The sequence below is a fragment of the Pteronotus mesoamericanus genome, unplaced genomic scaffold, assembly GCF_021234165.1.
Source record: "Pteronotus mesoamericanus isolate MK-2021 breed Mesoamerican mustached bat unplaced genomic scaffold, CSHL_Meso_final contig_82, whole genome shotgun sequence".
NCBI lineage: Eukaryota > Metazoa > Chordata > Mammalia > Chiroptera > Mormoopidae > Pteronotus > Pteronotus mesoamericanus.
Window position 1 is genome coordinate 18,063,745 of NW_026555265.1, and position 16,245 is coordinate 18,079,989.

Genomic DNA, 16,245 nt, shown 5'->3' on the forward strand with positions numbered 1-16,245 from the left:
GCCGAGCTGAGGGGTGCGGGCCTTTTTGCCCTTTCTCCGTGTCCCCCAAGTCCTTGTCTGCAGCCCATACCAGCTGTGTCTGTCTTAGGTCATCCCTCCTTTTAAGGACTCTTACCCATCCTTATCGTTGACTGGCAACCATCACAGGGCTAAGCAGGGTGATGTGAAGGGTGCAGGGGCAGTGCCCTTGCCAGGGGGAGAGGTTTTGTCTCCTCAGTGGCCTGTTTTCCCAAGGCCTCCTTGATTAGCTCAAACCTTGGGGCTCTCTCACCTGTCAGTGGGGCTAGAGTTCCTGAAACCAGACAGGGCGTCTCCCAACAGTATCTCCTTATCTCCTATCCCCTTGTAACTCCATTTTATTCTGCTGTTTTTAACAGGTTGACTTTTTACATTCTGCAAGTCATACTTTATAGTACTGTGTTTCTGTCACTTATCTCACTTAGCATAACATGCTCAGGGGTTATCTGTGTTGTCACAAATGGGACAGGGTATCCTCCTTTCCCATAGCTGAATAAAATCCCATTATATATTACATCTTTTTTACCTAATTACCCATTGATGGGCGTTTGGATTGTTTCTATACCTTGGCTGTTGTCAATAATGCTGCAATTAATATGGATGTACATATATATTGTGTATAGAGGAAGCCAAATCCTTACATGCTTTAACATTTAGATATTTTTAACTGAATATATTCATGTAGTATTAAACATCTGGTGACACTCTGAAGTAATAGGTTTATAAAATCAAGATAGCGAACTCTATGTTGGTGATTAAAAATAATGTGGTTGTCTTTTTACTAAAAGAAAATAAGTCAGGCTAATCCTAACAAAATAATTTTAATATTAAGTATATTTAATAGGAAGTAGTAATATTTTACATTCATAATATCCTAATATCTGTAGGTCCCAATGAACTGTAGGTATCCAAATATTATACCTCCTGTTATTTTCTGAATTTCTCAATTAAAGTCTGTACTGTAAAAATGAAAAGGCAAAACTTACAAAATGTGTAGGAGGGATTGTTATTGTTTTCTCACATTTTTGTTGTTTAAAGGATATTAAATCAAGTTCTCTAAAGAAATTTGGCTCAGTTTCCTGAAGTTTTTAATTATGTTGAGACTTGGATCTTTTCTAAGGGTCTGAGTAAACTTAGGCCTAAGTATAGTCTCAGAATTCCTGCTTTCTTAGGCATTTCATTTTCTGCCAGAATGGTGGCAGGTGTTGCTACTGAGAAGCACCTGGAATAGTCTCTCAGGAAATACAATCTTTGGTTTACAGATTTTCCTATTAAAAAACAGGTTTCTAGGAGAAGCTCTTTTTCTCTCTCCTACATGTATTGGTGCTGTTTATAGAATTTCTTTTCAAAGAAATCAATGAAAAATAGCCACCTTGACTTATACAAAATTTTCTGATATAACTTATTCATCTTTCCTTCAAATCTATTCTAAACTGTTTCTTACTTTTCTACAGGATGATGTGCTAGCTTAGTGTGTAGTCATAGTTATATGTATATGCGTTATAGTCACCGTATTCTCTAAACTAAAAATTAGTGCAAGTAACCTAAAACATTTTTTAAACTGTTTCTCATTTAAAGATTTTTTAAATCACAGATAATATTTTAATTTATATATACTTATACAAACTCACAAAAGAAGAAATGGCATGGGTCTGGGGGGAAGAGTATTTTACATTAGGAACATCTTAAAAAATTAGCGTTACAGGTTTACCTGTAACCTGTCTTCTGCATCTGGTAGGAATGGACCTCACATTAAAATTTCTACATAGAGCACATAAGTAAAGTTTAAAAATTGACACATTAAAAAACCTTTGCTAGATCTGAATGAGCATGTAAATAATCATTCTTTGCTGTTTTTAATGTCATGGTAAAAATAGAGATAAAATTGTAATTATATCTAAATGTTCATAAATATGACTAAGACTGTCAACACTGCAAAGGCCTACAAAATAATCTTATACTTGTTAGTGATTTTATTTCTTTGAAATTCTAAAAATTATTTGATGGAATATCTGATGTTTGGAGGATGAGGTCAGGAATGAATCAGTTCTGTAGGCCTCAGCCCCATCTCAGACTCATCAGATGGGTCCATGTCATGTGCATCTCTTTCCCTGTATGTACATTTCTGCCTTTGTTCCTTCCTAAGCTCGTGGTAATGTAAGGGAGCTAATTACAGCTCCCTTATAGAGCTATATTGCTCTAAAGTAGACTTAGCATTCACATTACTTTTCAGAATTGTGCTTATGAAAATTCAAAAACTTCGTGGCCTTTGAAGACAATTATATAATATTAAAGTATTTAATTTATTTGATCATTTTTATAATAATCATAGCACTTCAATAGAGATTTCTAGTTTAATAGGAATGGCAGTAATTGCTAAAGTAGTGACTGATGCATTTATATATACATTATACCTCTATGTATATGTAAAAACTACAAGTACTATATAATTTTTTGCTTACAGATATAGCACAATTCTAATTCTGCATCTCCTTAATTTTTTTATTTTTATTTTTTTTAGGACACCAATATTTGCGTTTACTGAGGAACAAAAGATGAAAAAGGAGAATCAGGATATTCACTAAGGATTAAATCTGCTTGCTGCTGCAGACCTATGTGTTAAGGAATTCTCCTTCTTGCTTAGGAGTTGATCAGCTGTGGTCAGACTGCATTGGAATTTGCTTGCCTCCTGTCATTGCAAGAAGAAATTTTGGTCAGAATGGAACAGTACATCACTGCTTAATTGCTATGGAAGGTGATAAAATGACACTCATTTATTAAAGTTATATCTCACTCACCCACAGAAAACCATTCTTTAAAGTGAATAGAAACCTAGCCCTCGTGAACACTTCTATTGAACATGACTCATGGAGAAGAGCTTGGCTCTGATGTGCACCAGGATTCTATTGTTTTAACTTACCTAGAGGGATTACTAATGCATCAGGCAGCAGAAGGATCAGGTACTGCCGTCGACAAAAAGTCTGCTGAGCACAATGAAGAAGATCAGAACTTTAACATTTCTAGTAATGCATATCCTACCTGTCACAGTAATGGTCCAGTTCTCAATACACATACATATCAGGGATCTGGCATGCTGCATCTCAAAAAAGCCAGACTATTGCAGTCTTCTGAGGACTGGAATGCAGCGAAGCGGAAACGGCTGTCTGATTCCATCGTAAATTTAAACGTAAAGAAGGAAGCTTTGCTAGCTGGCATGGTTGACAGTGTACCTAAAGGCAAACAGGATAGCACGTTACTGGCCTCTTTGCTTCAGTCGTTCAGCTCTAGGCTGCAGACTGTTGCTCTGTCACAGCAAATTAGGCAGAGCCTCAAGGAACAAGGATATGCCCTCAGTCATGATTCTTTAAAAGTGGAGAAAGATTTAAGGTGCTATGGTGTCGCATCAAGTCACTTAAAAACTTTGTTGAAGAAAAGTAAAGCTAAAGATCAAAAGCCTGATACGAATCTTCCTGACGTAACTAAAAGCCTCATCAGAGATAGGTTTGTGGAGTCACCACATCACGTTGGACAAAGTGGAACAAAGGTCATGAGTGAACCCTTATCGTGTGCTGCAAGATTACAGGCTGTTGCAAGCATGGTGGAAAAAAGGGCTAGTCCTGCCACTTCACCCAAACCTAGTGTTGCTTGTAGTCAATTAGCATTACTCCTTTCAAGCGAAGCCCATTTACAGCAGTATTCTCGGGAACATGCTTTAAAAACACAAAATGCAAATCAAGCAGCAAGTGAAAGACTTGCTGCTATGGCCAGATTACAAGAAAATGGGCAGAAGGATATGAGCAGTTTCCACCTCTCAAAAGGAATGTCAAGCCATGTTAATGGTCAAGCAAGAACATCATCGAGCAAACTAATGGCTAGCAAAAGTACATTTCAAAATCCATTGGGTACTGTTCCTTCTTCCCCCAAAAATGCAGGCTATAAGAACTCACAGGAAAGAAGCAACATAAAACAAGCTGCTAATAATAGCTTGCTTTTACATCTTCTTAAAAGCCAGACCATACCTAAGCCAATGAATGGACACAGTCATAGTGAGAGAGGAAGCGTATTTGAGGATAGTAGTACACCTACAACTATTGATGAATACTCAGATAACAACCCTAGTTTTACAGATGATAGCAGCGGTGATGAAAGTTCTTATTCCAATTGTGTTCCCATAGACTTGTCTTGTAAACACAGAATTGAAAAACCAGAACCTGACCAACCTGTTTCTCTGGATAACTTAACTCAATCCTTGCTGAACACTTGGGATCCAAAAGTCCCCGACATAGATATCAAGGAAGATCAAGATACCTCAAAGAATTCTAAGCTAAATTCACACCAGAAAGTAACACTTCTTCAATTGCTACTTGGCCATAAGAATGAAGAAAATGTGGAGAGAAACAACAGCCCTCAAGAAGTGCAGAGTGATGTGACAAAGTTTAGTAAACAGACTTATGCGAGGACTTCTGTAATAGAAAGCCCTAGTACACATAGGACTACTCCAGTGAGCACTCCTCCATTACTTGCATCCACCAAAGCAGAGTCTCCCATCAATCTTTCCCAGCACTCTCTGGTCATCAAATGGAATTCTTCACCATACGCCTGCAGCACGCAGTCCGAAAAGCCAACAAATACCACATCTAACCACTTAATGGACCTTACAAAAAGTAAAGAATCACAAGATGAGAAACCAGTCCAAAATGAAAGTGCACAAAACTCTGCGACTTTCAGTGCCAGTAAACTGTTACAGAATTTAGCGCAGTGTGGAATGCAGTCTTCTACTTCAGGAGAAGAGCAGAGACCCAGTAAACAGCTCAGCGTAAATACAGATAAATCTACTGGTATGATCGATAGATTCAGTAGCCCTCTGCTCTCAAATAAAACAAATGCTGTTGAAGAAAATAAAGCCTTCAGTTGTCAAGCAGCAGGTTCTGAACCAAGACTTTCTGGTTCTGAAATAGAAAACCTTCTTGAACGGCGCACTGTTCTTCAGTTGCTCCTGGGAAACCCCAACAAAGGGAAGAGTGAAAAGAAAGAGAAAATTCCTTTAAGAGATGAAAGTACTCAGGAACATACAGATAGAGCTTTAAGTGATCAAATACTGATGGTAAAAGTAAAATCTGAGCCTTGCGATGACTTACAAATTCATAATACAAACATGCACTTGAGCCATGATGCTAAGGGTGCCCCATTCTTAGGTATGGCTCCTCCTGTGCAGAGAAGCGCAGCTGCCTTACCAACTTCCGAGGACTTTAAATCGGAGCCCATTTCACCTCAGGATTTTTCTTTCTCAAAGAATGGCCTGTTAAGTCGATTGCTGAGACAAAATCAAGACAGTTACCCGTTAGATGATCTGGACAACAGTCACAGAAACAGTGAACTGACACTTTTAGAATCTAAGAATCTTTGCATGGTCCCTAAAAAAAGGAAGCTTTACACTGAGCCATTAGAAAACCCATTTAAAAAGACAAAAAATAACAGTGGCCCGGAGGTACTGTATGGGTCCTTGATTAACCAGCAAGAGCTGAAATTTAGCAGAAATGATCTCGAATTTAAATATCCTGCCAGTCATGGTTCAGCCAGTGAAAGTGAACAGAGGAGTTGGGCCAGAGAGAGCAAAAGCTTCAATGTTCTGAAACAGCTTCTTCTCTCAGAAAACTGTGTTAGAGATTTGTCCCAGCACAGGAGTAACTCTGTCATCGAGAATAAAAAGAAAGGACACAAAAATAACGTGACCAACAGCAAACCTGACTTGAGCATTTCTTCTGTAAATGGACTGATGTACAGTTCTGCTCAGACAAACAGTTGCATGGATAACAGGACATTTCCATACCCAGGAGTAGTAAAAACTCCCATGAGTCCTCCTTTTCCTGAGCACTTGGGCTGTGCAGGGTCTAGACCGGAATCTGGGCTTTTGAATGGGTGTTCCATGCCCAGTGACAAGGGACCCATTAAGTGGGTTATTGCGGATGTGGATAAGAGTGAGTATGAAAAAGACTCTCCGAGACTAACCAAAACTAACCCAATACTGTATTACATGCTCCAGAAAGGAGGCAATTCTGTTACCAGTCGAGAAACACAGGACAAGGACATTTGGAGGGAGCCTTCATCTGCTGAAAGCATCCCACAGATTACAATCAAAGAAGAGTTACTTCCTGCTGCAGAAACTAAAGCTTCTTTCTTCAATTTAAGAAGCCCTTATAATAGCCATATGGGAAATAATGCCTCTTGCCCACACAGCACAAATGGAGAAGTTTATGGACTTCTGGGAAATATGCTAACAATAAAAAAAGAATCAGAATAAAATTTACCTGATAACAGCTTTGGATCTTTTTAAAACTAATTAGTATGAACTTGAGATCTGTATAAATAAGAGCATGATTTGAGAAAAGCATGGTATAACAAACTTTTTTCATTTTGAAAAGTATTGGTTACTGGTGATGTTTCAATATGCATACTGCTTTTTGCTTTACGTTAGATGTCATGAGGAAACAACTGGAATTGGTTGTTTAACACTTCTGTATGCATCAGACAACGACTGTGAGTAGCCTATTAATGAAATTCTTTATAATCACAGACAATAGGCATAAATTAAAATGTAAATTTCCATCCATGGTGGATAAATGCATTTTGCTGCCTTTATGAGGGTACTTTGCTTTTCAGAAGTCAGCCTACATAACAGTTTTTTAAGCCCAAACTTAAATAACTATTTGAAGAAGAATTATTGAACTAAAAAACTAGTGCTGATTCGCTTTTCGTTATTAATTTAAAAATAAATTAGAAAAAAAAGTGCTTACATTTTTCACTTTTGCTAAAAACAAACAAACGAGACAAACATTTATTTTTAACTCTTGGAAAGGATTTTTTGGTGCCCAGAGTGTCTTTCCCACCCCGGTCCTTTTCAATATATATTTCTTTAAACCTTGTACTACTTAGTAAAATTGATTACAATTGATTGAAGTTTGATAGATCCTTTAAAAAAGGGGGGCAGATTTTCATTTTTGTATTTTAACTACTTTATTAAATTAATATTCCTCCTTTTACAGAATTAAGAAAGTTAACATTTATCTTCAAGTGGTTTCCTGAATAGCTGAATATTTAAGAAGTTTTTAACAAAAGCAAAATGGCTTTTCTTTGGGCAGTTTTCACCATCTCTGGTACCTGTGAGTCTTATGACCAGGGTTTCTTAAAGCTGGACTCAGGCCACCTGCATTAGAACCATCTGGAGTGTTTGTTTTAAAATGCATATTCCTAGGCAGCACCTCAGAGCTACAGATCAAGAATCTCTGCTAAGTGGACCTGGGAGTCTTCCATCTGCATCTGAACACATTTAAGAAGAAACCCCCTAGGTGTTTCTTCTACACACTGAAGTTTGAGAACCATTGCTTAGAACTTTCCACAGAACACAGGACTATAAAAAAAGAAAAGAAAACCATTTGATGCCTATATTTTCCCCAGTACAGACACACATTAACTAAATATTTGCAATATTGTAGTTTATATATTATCGTTATATCTTTGGAAATCGGGTTCAGAACACTTTTTATGACAAAAAAAAAATTGGGTGGAGGGGGCAACTTTCATACCTGGCTCAATATCTCAGGAAAATCTGTGATTTATGTGTTCTAATGAGTAACATCAACTTAATCAGCCTTAGGGAATGGAATAACAGGGCCACTTACCAAACTCAGGTGATTTTAGGATGGTTTAGAAACTCCTGAATACATCCTTATCTTCTATTAAAATCATTATCCTAAGAACAATGTTAACAAAGATGGAAACATTTATTTCAAACCCAAGAAAGGCACTAAACTCAGATCAACTAAAAAGAAAAGTACAAAGGGCACATATACAAGACAGAATAGAATTCTACACAGTCACTGCATTGATGTGCTTTATAATAGTGGTTAAAAGTAAGCATTGATGTTGCCTTGGAAGAATGTAATACATTATTGAGCCTCCTGGGGTTTCGATCTTGAAACAAATCCGTGTTTTTAAGTTCAGTTTTTACAATCCACGATTCTTTCATCAGATATTTTTGTTTTTAATTGTGAACCAAGTTAACAACAGACCTATCAAAAAATTGTTATATAATCAACTGTTAGTTAGAAGGAATTATCTTTGAAGTTGTTCTACTTGAAGTTGTTTCTAAGATTTTTATATTAAAAATGGGCGTTATTTCCTAATATGATCTAAAACCCTAAACAATTATTTTTTTTTCTCAGAATGATTTGTAAATAGTTACTGAATATATTATTATACCATAGTCAGGAGTGAAATTATGCTCCATCATGGAGAGATGAAGTCATGCTTATTCTGAAATGAAAATTCCACTGGCCAATGCATCTATTCTGCTCCATCCCATACTGACTCCATGGCAATCATATTGTCTACACTATATAAATAAGCTTTTAAACAAGTCATTTTTTTTCCTGCCATTGTGAAATATCTGGAGCCTTGGAGATATGCTAGAAAAAAATGGACTTTTAAAATGGCATGAAATTTAGATCAGAGAAAAGAACATCAATGGCCAGCATTGCTATTTTTTGTGTGTGTTTCTTTGGTTGGTTGGTTGGTTTTGTTAACAGTTAAAGGAATGAGGATATGTAATACATAAGTAAACATGACTACACAGAATGCTGTTCTAATTTACTAAAGGATGTCCCCAATTTAAGTTTAGGATAATTTTAAAGAAGAGCAATGAGAAAGGGCATATACCCATAAATTTACTTTGTTTATGCATATGTAGGTACAAGGGTACACATACACATTTTCAAGGACTATTTTCGATAATCTAGACAATTTCCTAATGAAGTCATTTGTGAAGGTACTACAGCTCTCATGGACATCAGTAAGGTAGCATTACCTGTTTATTCTCTGCTGCATCTTACAGAAGAGTAAACTGGTGAGAGTATATATTTTATATATATATAAAATATGTATATATATATTGACTTGTTACATGAAGATGTTAAAATCGGTTTTTAAAGGTGATGTAAATAGTGATTTCCTTAATGAAAAATACGTATTTTGTATTGTTCTAATGCAACTGAAAAAAAAGCCTTTTAATCTCTTTGCTTTCTGTATATTCCATGTATAAGTGTAAATATAATCAGACAGGTTTAAAATTTGTGCATGTATGTATACAGTTGCAAGTCTGGACAAATGTATAAAATAAACCTTTTATTTAAGTTGTGATTACCTGCTGCATGAAAAGTGCATGGGGGACCCTGTGCATCTCTGCATTTGGCAAAATGTCTTCAGTCAAATCAGATGTTCATCCCAACATGACAGTATTCCATTTCTGGACATGACTTCTGTGGTTTAGCTTTGTGAAAGAATGTGCTTTGAACCCAAGGGTCTTAAAACTTTTTAAAATCAAGTCTCCCACTTTTCAACATAAAGAGTTCACACAACTACTTTCATGAGTTTTTTAATCCCATTGGAAACATTATACCAGGAGTGTTCCAGTATGCTGGAATATAGGCACATTACCATTCATGGTATGAATTCTGGGGTTTACACAACCAATTTTGATGCGATCTCAGTATATAATTTGTCATTTTTATTAGAAACTTAATTTCTTCATGTGATGTCATGAAACTGTACATACTGCAGTGTGAATTTTTTGTTTTGTTTTTTAATCTTTTAGTGTTTACCTCCTGCAGTGAATTTGAATAAATGAGAAAAATGCATTATTTCTGGTTTGAAATGACTTATTTTTTGGGTGTTCCCTGAATTTGGGTTTTTCATAAACATAAAAGTCTGGTCATGAAAATAGCAGGAAATCTTCCAAGATGCTTTGCGCTTCTCTGAAAAATAAAGGGATAGAGAGGAAGGTGGCCAGCGAGTTAGTGTATCTAGGGATAGGGCAATTGAAGTGCCTGGCTCAGAAAGACAGCCTATACAGTCTGTCCTACCTAGCCTAAATTCTGTTATTCATTACGTAACTAAAATGGTCACTGTAGAGTTTTAAAATGAGAAAGAGTTTGTATAGTGTCCAGGGTAATTTTAATTGGATATATACTTGTTTTAAAACGATTTTATTAGAAGGTTTTTATCCAAGTTTCAGTGGGTGTTAAGTTTATTTTAAATAAAAGAAAGCCTTCAATCATTTTTCATTAAAGAGTATATGTGCGTGTGCACGTACATAAAAATACTGTGTGTGTATCAGGAATGAGTACTTGAAAATGATAAGCAATATACAAATGTAATAAATAGAGAACAATTTATTTTTAAAAAGAAAAAATTGTCTTTGTGAACTGATGGCCTAGGAATTTTGTTACAAATATATTAGTAATGATAATTTAGTGGAGGAGGAAGGCATCTTCCCAAAGATGAGTTTCTATTTTCTGGAACCAAAAGGGCCTGTTATTATCTAACTGAAAATGTTGCAGTCTCTGTAACAGGTTTATAAATACTGTCTAAAAAATATCCAAGTAATAGAAATACGTCCAGCTTTTCTACATTATTAAAATGTTGAAAAGTTACACCTTGCTGTATGTGTAGACACTATTATCAGAATCAGAGTTTGACAGCTATGCTTTGTTTATTGATTTAATGGAGCATAATAATAAATACATCAAGTAATGTTTGAGAGGGATTTTTAACAGAACCACCAGTTAGTGACCTGAAGGTAGTGCCAATGGCTTTAATGTGGAGGGTCTTAAATAACCAAGTAAGATGATCACCCATGCTGTGCGAAGTTGATACAAGCTTATTAATATAGAAATCTCAATGAAGAAATAATTTTGAAAATTATGTTCTGCTGATACCACAAAACTGTGACCTGTTTAGTTACAGAAAATAGGTTTTAAATGTTATTAGCCATGCCATTTTTAGTTTATTCCATAAAACTTAGGGAAGGCTCTAACACTACCACCTAGTAAGGGTTGGTTGATGGAGGAATCGGCGTAGGAATAGCAAAAATCCCATTGTTTGCTAATGCTTTAGCAAACAAAGCATTAATGTACTGCTCTGTTTCTCTGTGTGGTTGGTACACTGATATTTACAATATTAAAGGTGCCATCTTCATAGGTAAGTTAAAGACCCCTGCTCTGAAAACAATTAATGTTCTCTTTAGTTGGTAGAGAATAATCGGAACTACAATTCAAATCCCATTAATTCCAGCTTTGAGGAAATGCTACCGCACTTACAATGCCCTCTTTTTAAGTGTCTAAAAGTAAATATATAAACCTTTCCAACAATAACCCAAAATTTTAAATAGTATATTTCTGCAGTCAGAATCAAGAGGGTGTTCGAGGAATTCTTGTCTTTTTACAGCACTTTGATTGACACACAGACCTAGAGAAGCTTCTGTTTCCCAGCCTGCTTTTACCAGTCCTCATCAGTAGGTGCTCTAAAGTTGGAGAAAAGTTTATAATCCTTTTGGACTGTCCATTCTTGCTGATAAACATTCACCTCTGGGGTCACACCTGGAAAAGAACATGACCTAACATAGTACAAGTGTTAACTGGTATTTTTTGAAAACTATACCAGCAGGGCCACAGAGTAGAGGCACAGTGCGGGCATATTTTTCTGAGGTGGTATTTCCCCTTAGCTAATTGACAGGAAATGATAATTTGCAGATAGGAGAGTGAGGTGATTTTCTTATGATTGAAGCTAATCTTTTCATAAACAAGCTGCAAATCTTGTAAGATTTTAGCAACCCATTGAGTGTGACAGCTAGCCTTGCTACATTTGATAGGGTGCCCTTTGATTTCTGGCCTTGTCACACTTGGAGCTGACTTTCCCACCATTGAACACCTTACTGCCAGTCATCACCAATCATTACAGTGTTCAAACCTCCCCTTCGCTGTTTCCTGAACACATCTACCTTCTTGGTCTTGGCATCAGTGCCTTTAGTCAGGTAACATTGTCCACCTTAAACACCTCCCTCCTTTGCCCTCTCTTCCATGTAGACGTGTCCATCTTTTAAAAATTAACAAAGATCACCTCTGTAAAGTAACCCTCCCTGTGTGATTTTTCTAGACAAAGTTATTCAGCCCTCCACAATCCCATAATTATGTAGACCTCCCTTATTGTACTCATTGGAGTGGTTAACCTACCTTATACTTCTAATGGCAAGTAGTGTGTCTTCTTAAACTTACATTCAGTACTGAGTCCAAATCCTGATATATGGAAGTTAGTAAATGGATGCCCTGTCAGAGAATGAAGGAGATTTCTCGCCACACAGGAAAATGAAAGACTGCCTTTCCCTCCCTGGTCTCCCAAGCCAACAAAGTGAATTGTAAGATAGGAACACATTCGTCTCCCTGAGACAATGCCAAGCCTCCCAGCCATTGCTACCCTGAAGGTTCGTGAACTGTGTGGGCCAACCCAGATATTCTTCCTGTCTTCTCTAATCTGCATAAATGTTATCTGCCAGAAGTTCCTGATAAGAAGAGTTGATTCTTAAAAGGAGAATGGGAACTTGAGGGGTTTTGTCAATATAAGGCTAGTTACCTGTTGTACCATACCTCCTACAAAGAGCAGGAAGCATCTTAGAAGCTTTGCCTTTAGCAGGGAAGCTATCAATTTTCCCCAACACAATTGTGCTGATAGTCCTGAGACAAAAATGCATGGCCTATTCCACCAACCATGAAATTGTTCATGCTCCAGACGGCTACATTCTCCTGAATTACATGGAATCAAACCCAGGCAGAAAATACTCTTTGTGAGTGTGGTACAACTAACTCCTTGATAAGAGCCTCACCAGGGTAGAAGCTGGAATTAACATTGGGCTATTTCAGATCCTCAGGGAAATCTGGGTCCCTGTGGTATAGAAATACAAGAAACCAGTGCACGTATAAACTAAACCACTAGCATTAATATTGAATGATTAGAGGGCTTTGATGGTGACAACTTAGCCATCAGGACAAATTAGGTTTTAAAGAGTAAAAAAGTAATGCATAAGTTCCACTGAATAAAAACCATCGGTAGGTCCTTAAAGGTGTGTTACACTTACATGAAAAACGTTCATCTCTCATATATGTGGAATTGAGTTAGTAGATGTAATATCCTTTTATTCCGATACAAAATTAATGTAATAAACATTTTTTAACTATTGCATTTTGTCCAGAAAAACCACACTTCCTGTTCCTAAACCCCAAGAGAAAAAATAAGGTCTTGGATGAAATCATGCTTGTTATATGTCCAAAAGGAAGTGAAAATCCAAATATAGAGCATATTCAGAAGGAGATTGGTTTGCAGTGAGAATGGAATAGATCCCTTTCCGTAACCAAGTAGAGCTGATAAACATGACTCTTGATTTCTGCCCAATATAAGACCATGGGGAAGAAACAGACGGCAACTTCTAGCTTCAAGAGGTCTATCTCAAACAAAGGGGTGATTGTCACAAGGATATTTATGTAATTAGAGGGACCTTAGAAACAGCTAGATGTATTAGAGGAAGGTTGGAGAAGTTTGAAGCACAGTGCCCCTAATTTTGCTAAGGAAGAGGGAACCCTCCCTAATCTGTTCTCTTCCTATAACCTCCTTTCTAGTTTGAGCAAATCAAGAAGGCTACCAACTTAACTATTTTAATAACGAATAATCATACTCAAACTTTCATCAAAGAGAAGGAACTTCCAGTGAGAACAGACATTTAAAATCATATTTTTCCCAGCATCTCTTCATCCTTTTTTAAAAAAACTTTAGAGAGAGAGGGAGAGGAACATTGATGTGAGAAACATCAATCAGTTGCCTCTCATTCATGCCCCAACTGGATCGAACCCACAACCTAGGCACATGCCCTGACCAGGAATCAAATAGGCAATCTTTTACTTTATGGGATGACGCCCAACAAACTGAGCCACACCAGTCAGGGCTCTTCACCTTAGGTAAGGTTGTAGACTTGTACAACAGGGGTGTGATGTATTAAGGGAGAGATAATCACTATAAAGTTGTACTCCAAGACTCTCTTTTGCTTCACATTGTAACTGATAGTAATGTGAGGAAGGTTTCCAGAAGCAAAGGGCCTTCTTGAAAGATAATGGTGATGTTGCTGTCACTAGGTGAATGGGACTGTATAATAGTGCTACCTCAGTACTCGTTACCTTGTCCCAGAACTTGTGACACGTGCCAAAACTGACCAGTACCAAACAATGAAGCATGTTCTCTTGCAGGGCAGCATTGTGACTCATACAAGTTCTAGCAAGTGTGACAAGTCCCAAGCAAGCACCAAGTGCTGAAATATTTTTTTCTTGTCAAAATGTGACGAGTACAATGTTTAATGAGTTCTGAGGCCAACGAGTACTGAGGTATGACTGTATAGTATTTAGAGGCTATCTGATCCTCACAAAGTAAAATTTTACTCAGGCAGGAATGGACCAGAACCTCCCACTTATCAGGGTGGTTCCTCCCTCCCTCCCCACTTCTCTTTCTCTCCCCCTCTCCTGCTCTTCATGTAATAAATTTATGGAGACATAATTGATATACTGTATAATTCACCCATTTAAAGTATACAATTAAATGATTTTTAATTATTCAGAAAGTAACTATAATCAATTTAGGAACATTTTTCACACCCCAAAAAGCAACTCAGTTTTTTTTCCCATTGCCTTAGATAATCACTAATCTAGTTTCTGTTTCTGTAGATTTATGTATTTTAGATATTTCACATAAATGGAATCATAGTGTGTGATCTTTTACTAATAGTTTCCTTCCTTTTTAGCTTAAAGTTTTCAAGGTTTATCCATGTTGTGGCATGTATCAGTACTTCACTCTCTTGAGATAGATTAGTAAGCCAGGACAAGTGTAATAGGGAAATCGAGACACGTAGTTAAATGACCAAGCGGTTTGTAGCCATTTAGTAAAGTCAAAAAATCCTTTATTCCCTAAACAAGGACACTTAAGAGTAAATGGTTTACACTTCTCTCCAACCAAAGGGTAAATAGCTTAAATCACTTTATCCAGGGTGATAGCAGCAATCCAATTAATGCCGTTTGTGCCAGCCATACCCGAGGAAGGATGAAATAGGAAGTAAGTCTCATTTTGGGGCATCAGTATAAAGCTGATAAATGTTATATTGAGATTCTTCCCTAAGACCTCCCCTAAAACTCCTGCCTTTAGAAAATAGGTAAGAACCCTCCAGTCAAAGACCCAGCTCGGGCTGTTTTGGGAGCACACCCACGCCTTCCTTTCCTCTCAGGTGTGCATCTTTTATCTCCTAACCTCTAAGGATCCCATGAGACTTGCAGCCAGGAGAGCAATGGGAGCAGCAGCTTGTCCCAGGCTAACCCCCCTGACCTGTCTGCAAAGCCTCCTTTTCTCTGACTTTTCAGGGAGCCTACAGCAGCACTGCCTTGGCTCACGTCTTTCCTGTGACGCATGTAAAGAGCCAAAACAGCACTGTCTAGGCCCTCTCCTGTTGCTGCTTCTACTCTAAGCCCTTTCTTTGTTTCACTGTCCCCAGCTTCCATAAGCGTACTCTCAAAATCACCTGGACTCGTGCTATGAAATCTTTTCTGCACAAAGTCAAGAACCCACATACTACTGGCCAGCCTGAGGCAGACCTCTTCTCCAGACCAGTCCCTTTCTGGTGACACTCTTTTACTGCTGAATAACTACCTCTCATATGCATATGCCATGTTCTACTCATCCATTTATCAGTTGATAGACATTTGGGTTGTTTTCATTTTTAGCTATTATAAATCATGTGCTAAGAACTTTGTTGTTGTAGTCATGATGCAGAGAAATCTGATTGGATCACTGGGGGGAAGTAGGGAGGGGCTGTAGGAGGAGTTTTCCCAAGGCAATGGTAAACAGTCTAGGACAGGATTGGCTGAAAAGCTGAATGCCTTCAGAGCACCTGGAATTATGGGCGAGATTTGGAATAGAAGAAGTGCTCTCCAGCTCTCAGATGGGACCTGGCTCTCTCTTGCTTTCTCTAGGGCTTTTCTTCCTCAGCGATTCCTGTATGATCATGCTGCAACTGCCTGCATTTCCCAACGGACAGTGTATTGGACGGAAGAAAAAACTCTGGGTGCAGCCGAGGATCAGGGTGGCTGCGCAGAGGGTCATTCTTCTCTGGGTGTTCTAGAAGGGAAGACCCCTGAGGCAGAAAGCTGCCATTCTTCCAAAATTGTGTGGCTTTTGTATTCTATGTTCTTTAATTTGAAACTAACCCTATAGAAATAAGATAATTAAAACAGGGGAATGCTAGGAGAACTCAGGTGTGAGAGTTTAGCCTTAATTGCTAGGTTTAAGTGATTGAAGCTGTAATTAGAG

The 16,245-nt window shown here is 37.6% G+C and overlaps 1 protein-coding gene across 3 annotated transcripts in view; it reads left to right on the plus strand.

The window, feature by feature from the left end:
• Positions 1-9,701, plus strand: part of NRIP1 (nuclear receptor interacting protein 1) — a 91,605-nt gene extending 81,904 nt beyond the window's left edge. For all 3 annotated transcript variants that reach the window (XM_054585223.1, XM_054585225.1, XM_054585224.1), the window contains one exon: positions 2,540-9,701. In XM_054585223.1, the coding sequence (XP_054441198.1) occupies positions 2,879-6,319 (3,441 nt within the window). In that variant the 5' untranslated portion in view covers positions 2,540-2,878 and the 3' untranslated portion in view covers positions 6,320-9,701. The remainder of the gene's footprint in view (positions 1-2,539) is intronic.
• The last annotated feature ends 6,544 nt before the right edge of the window (positions 9,702-16,245 follow it).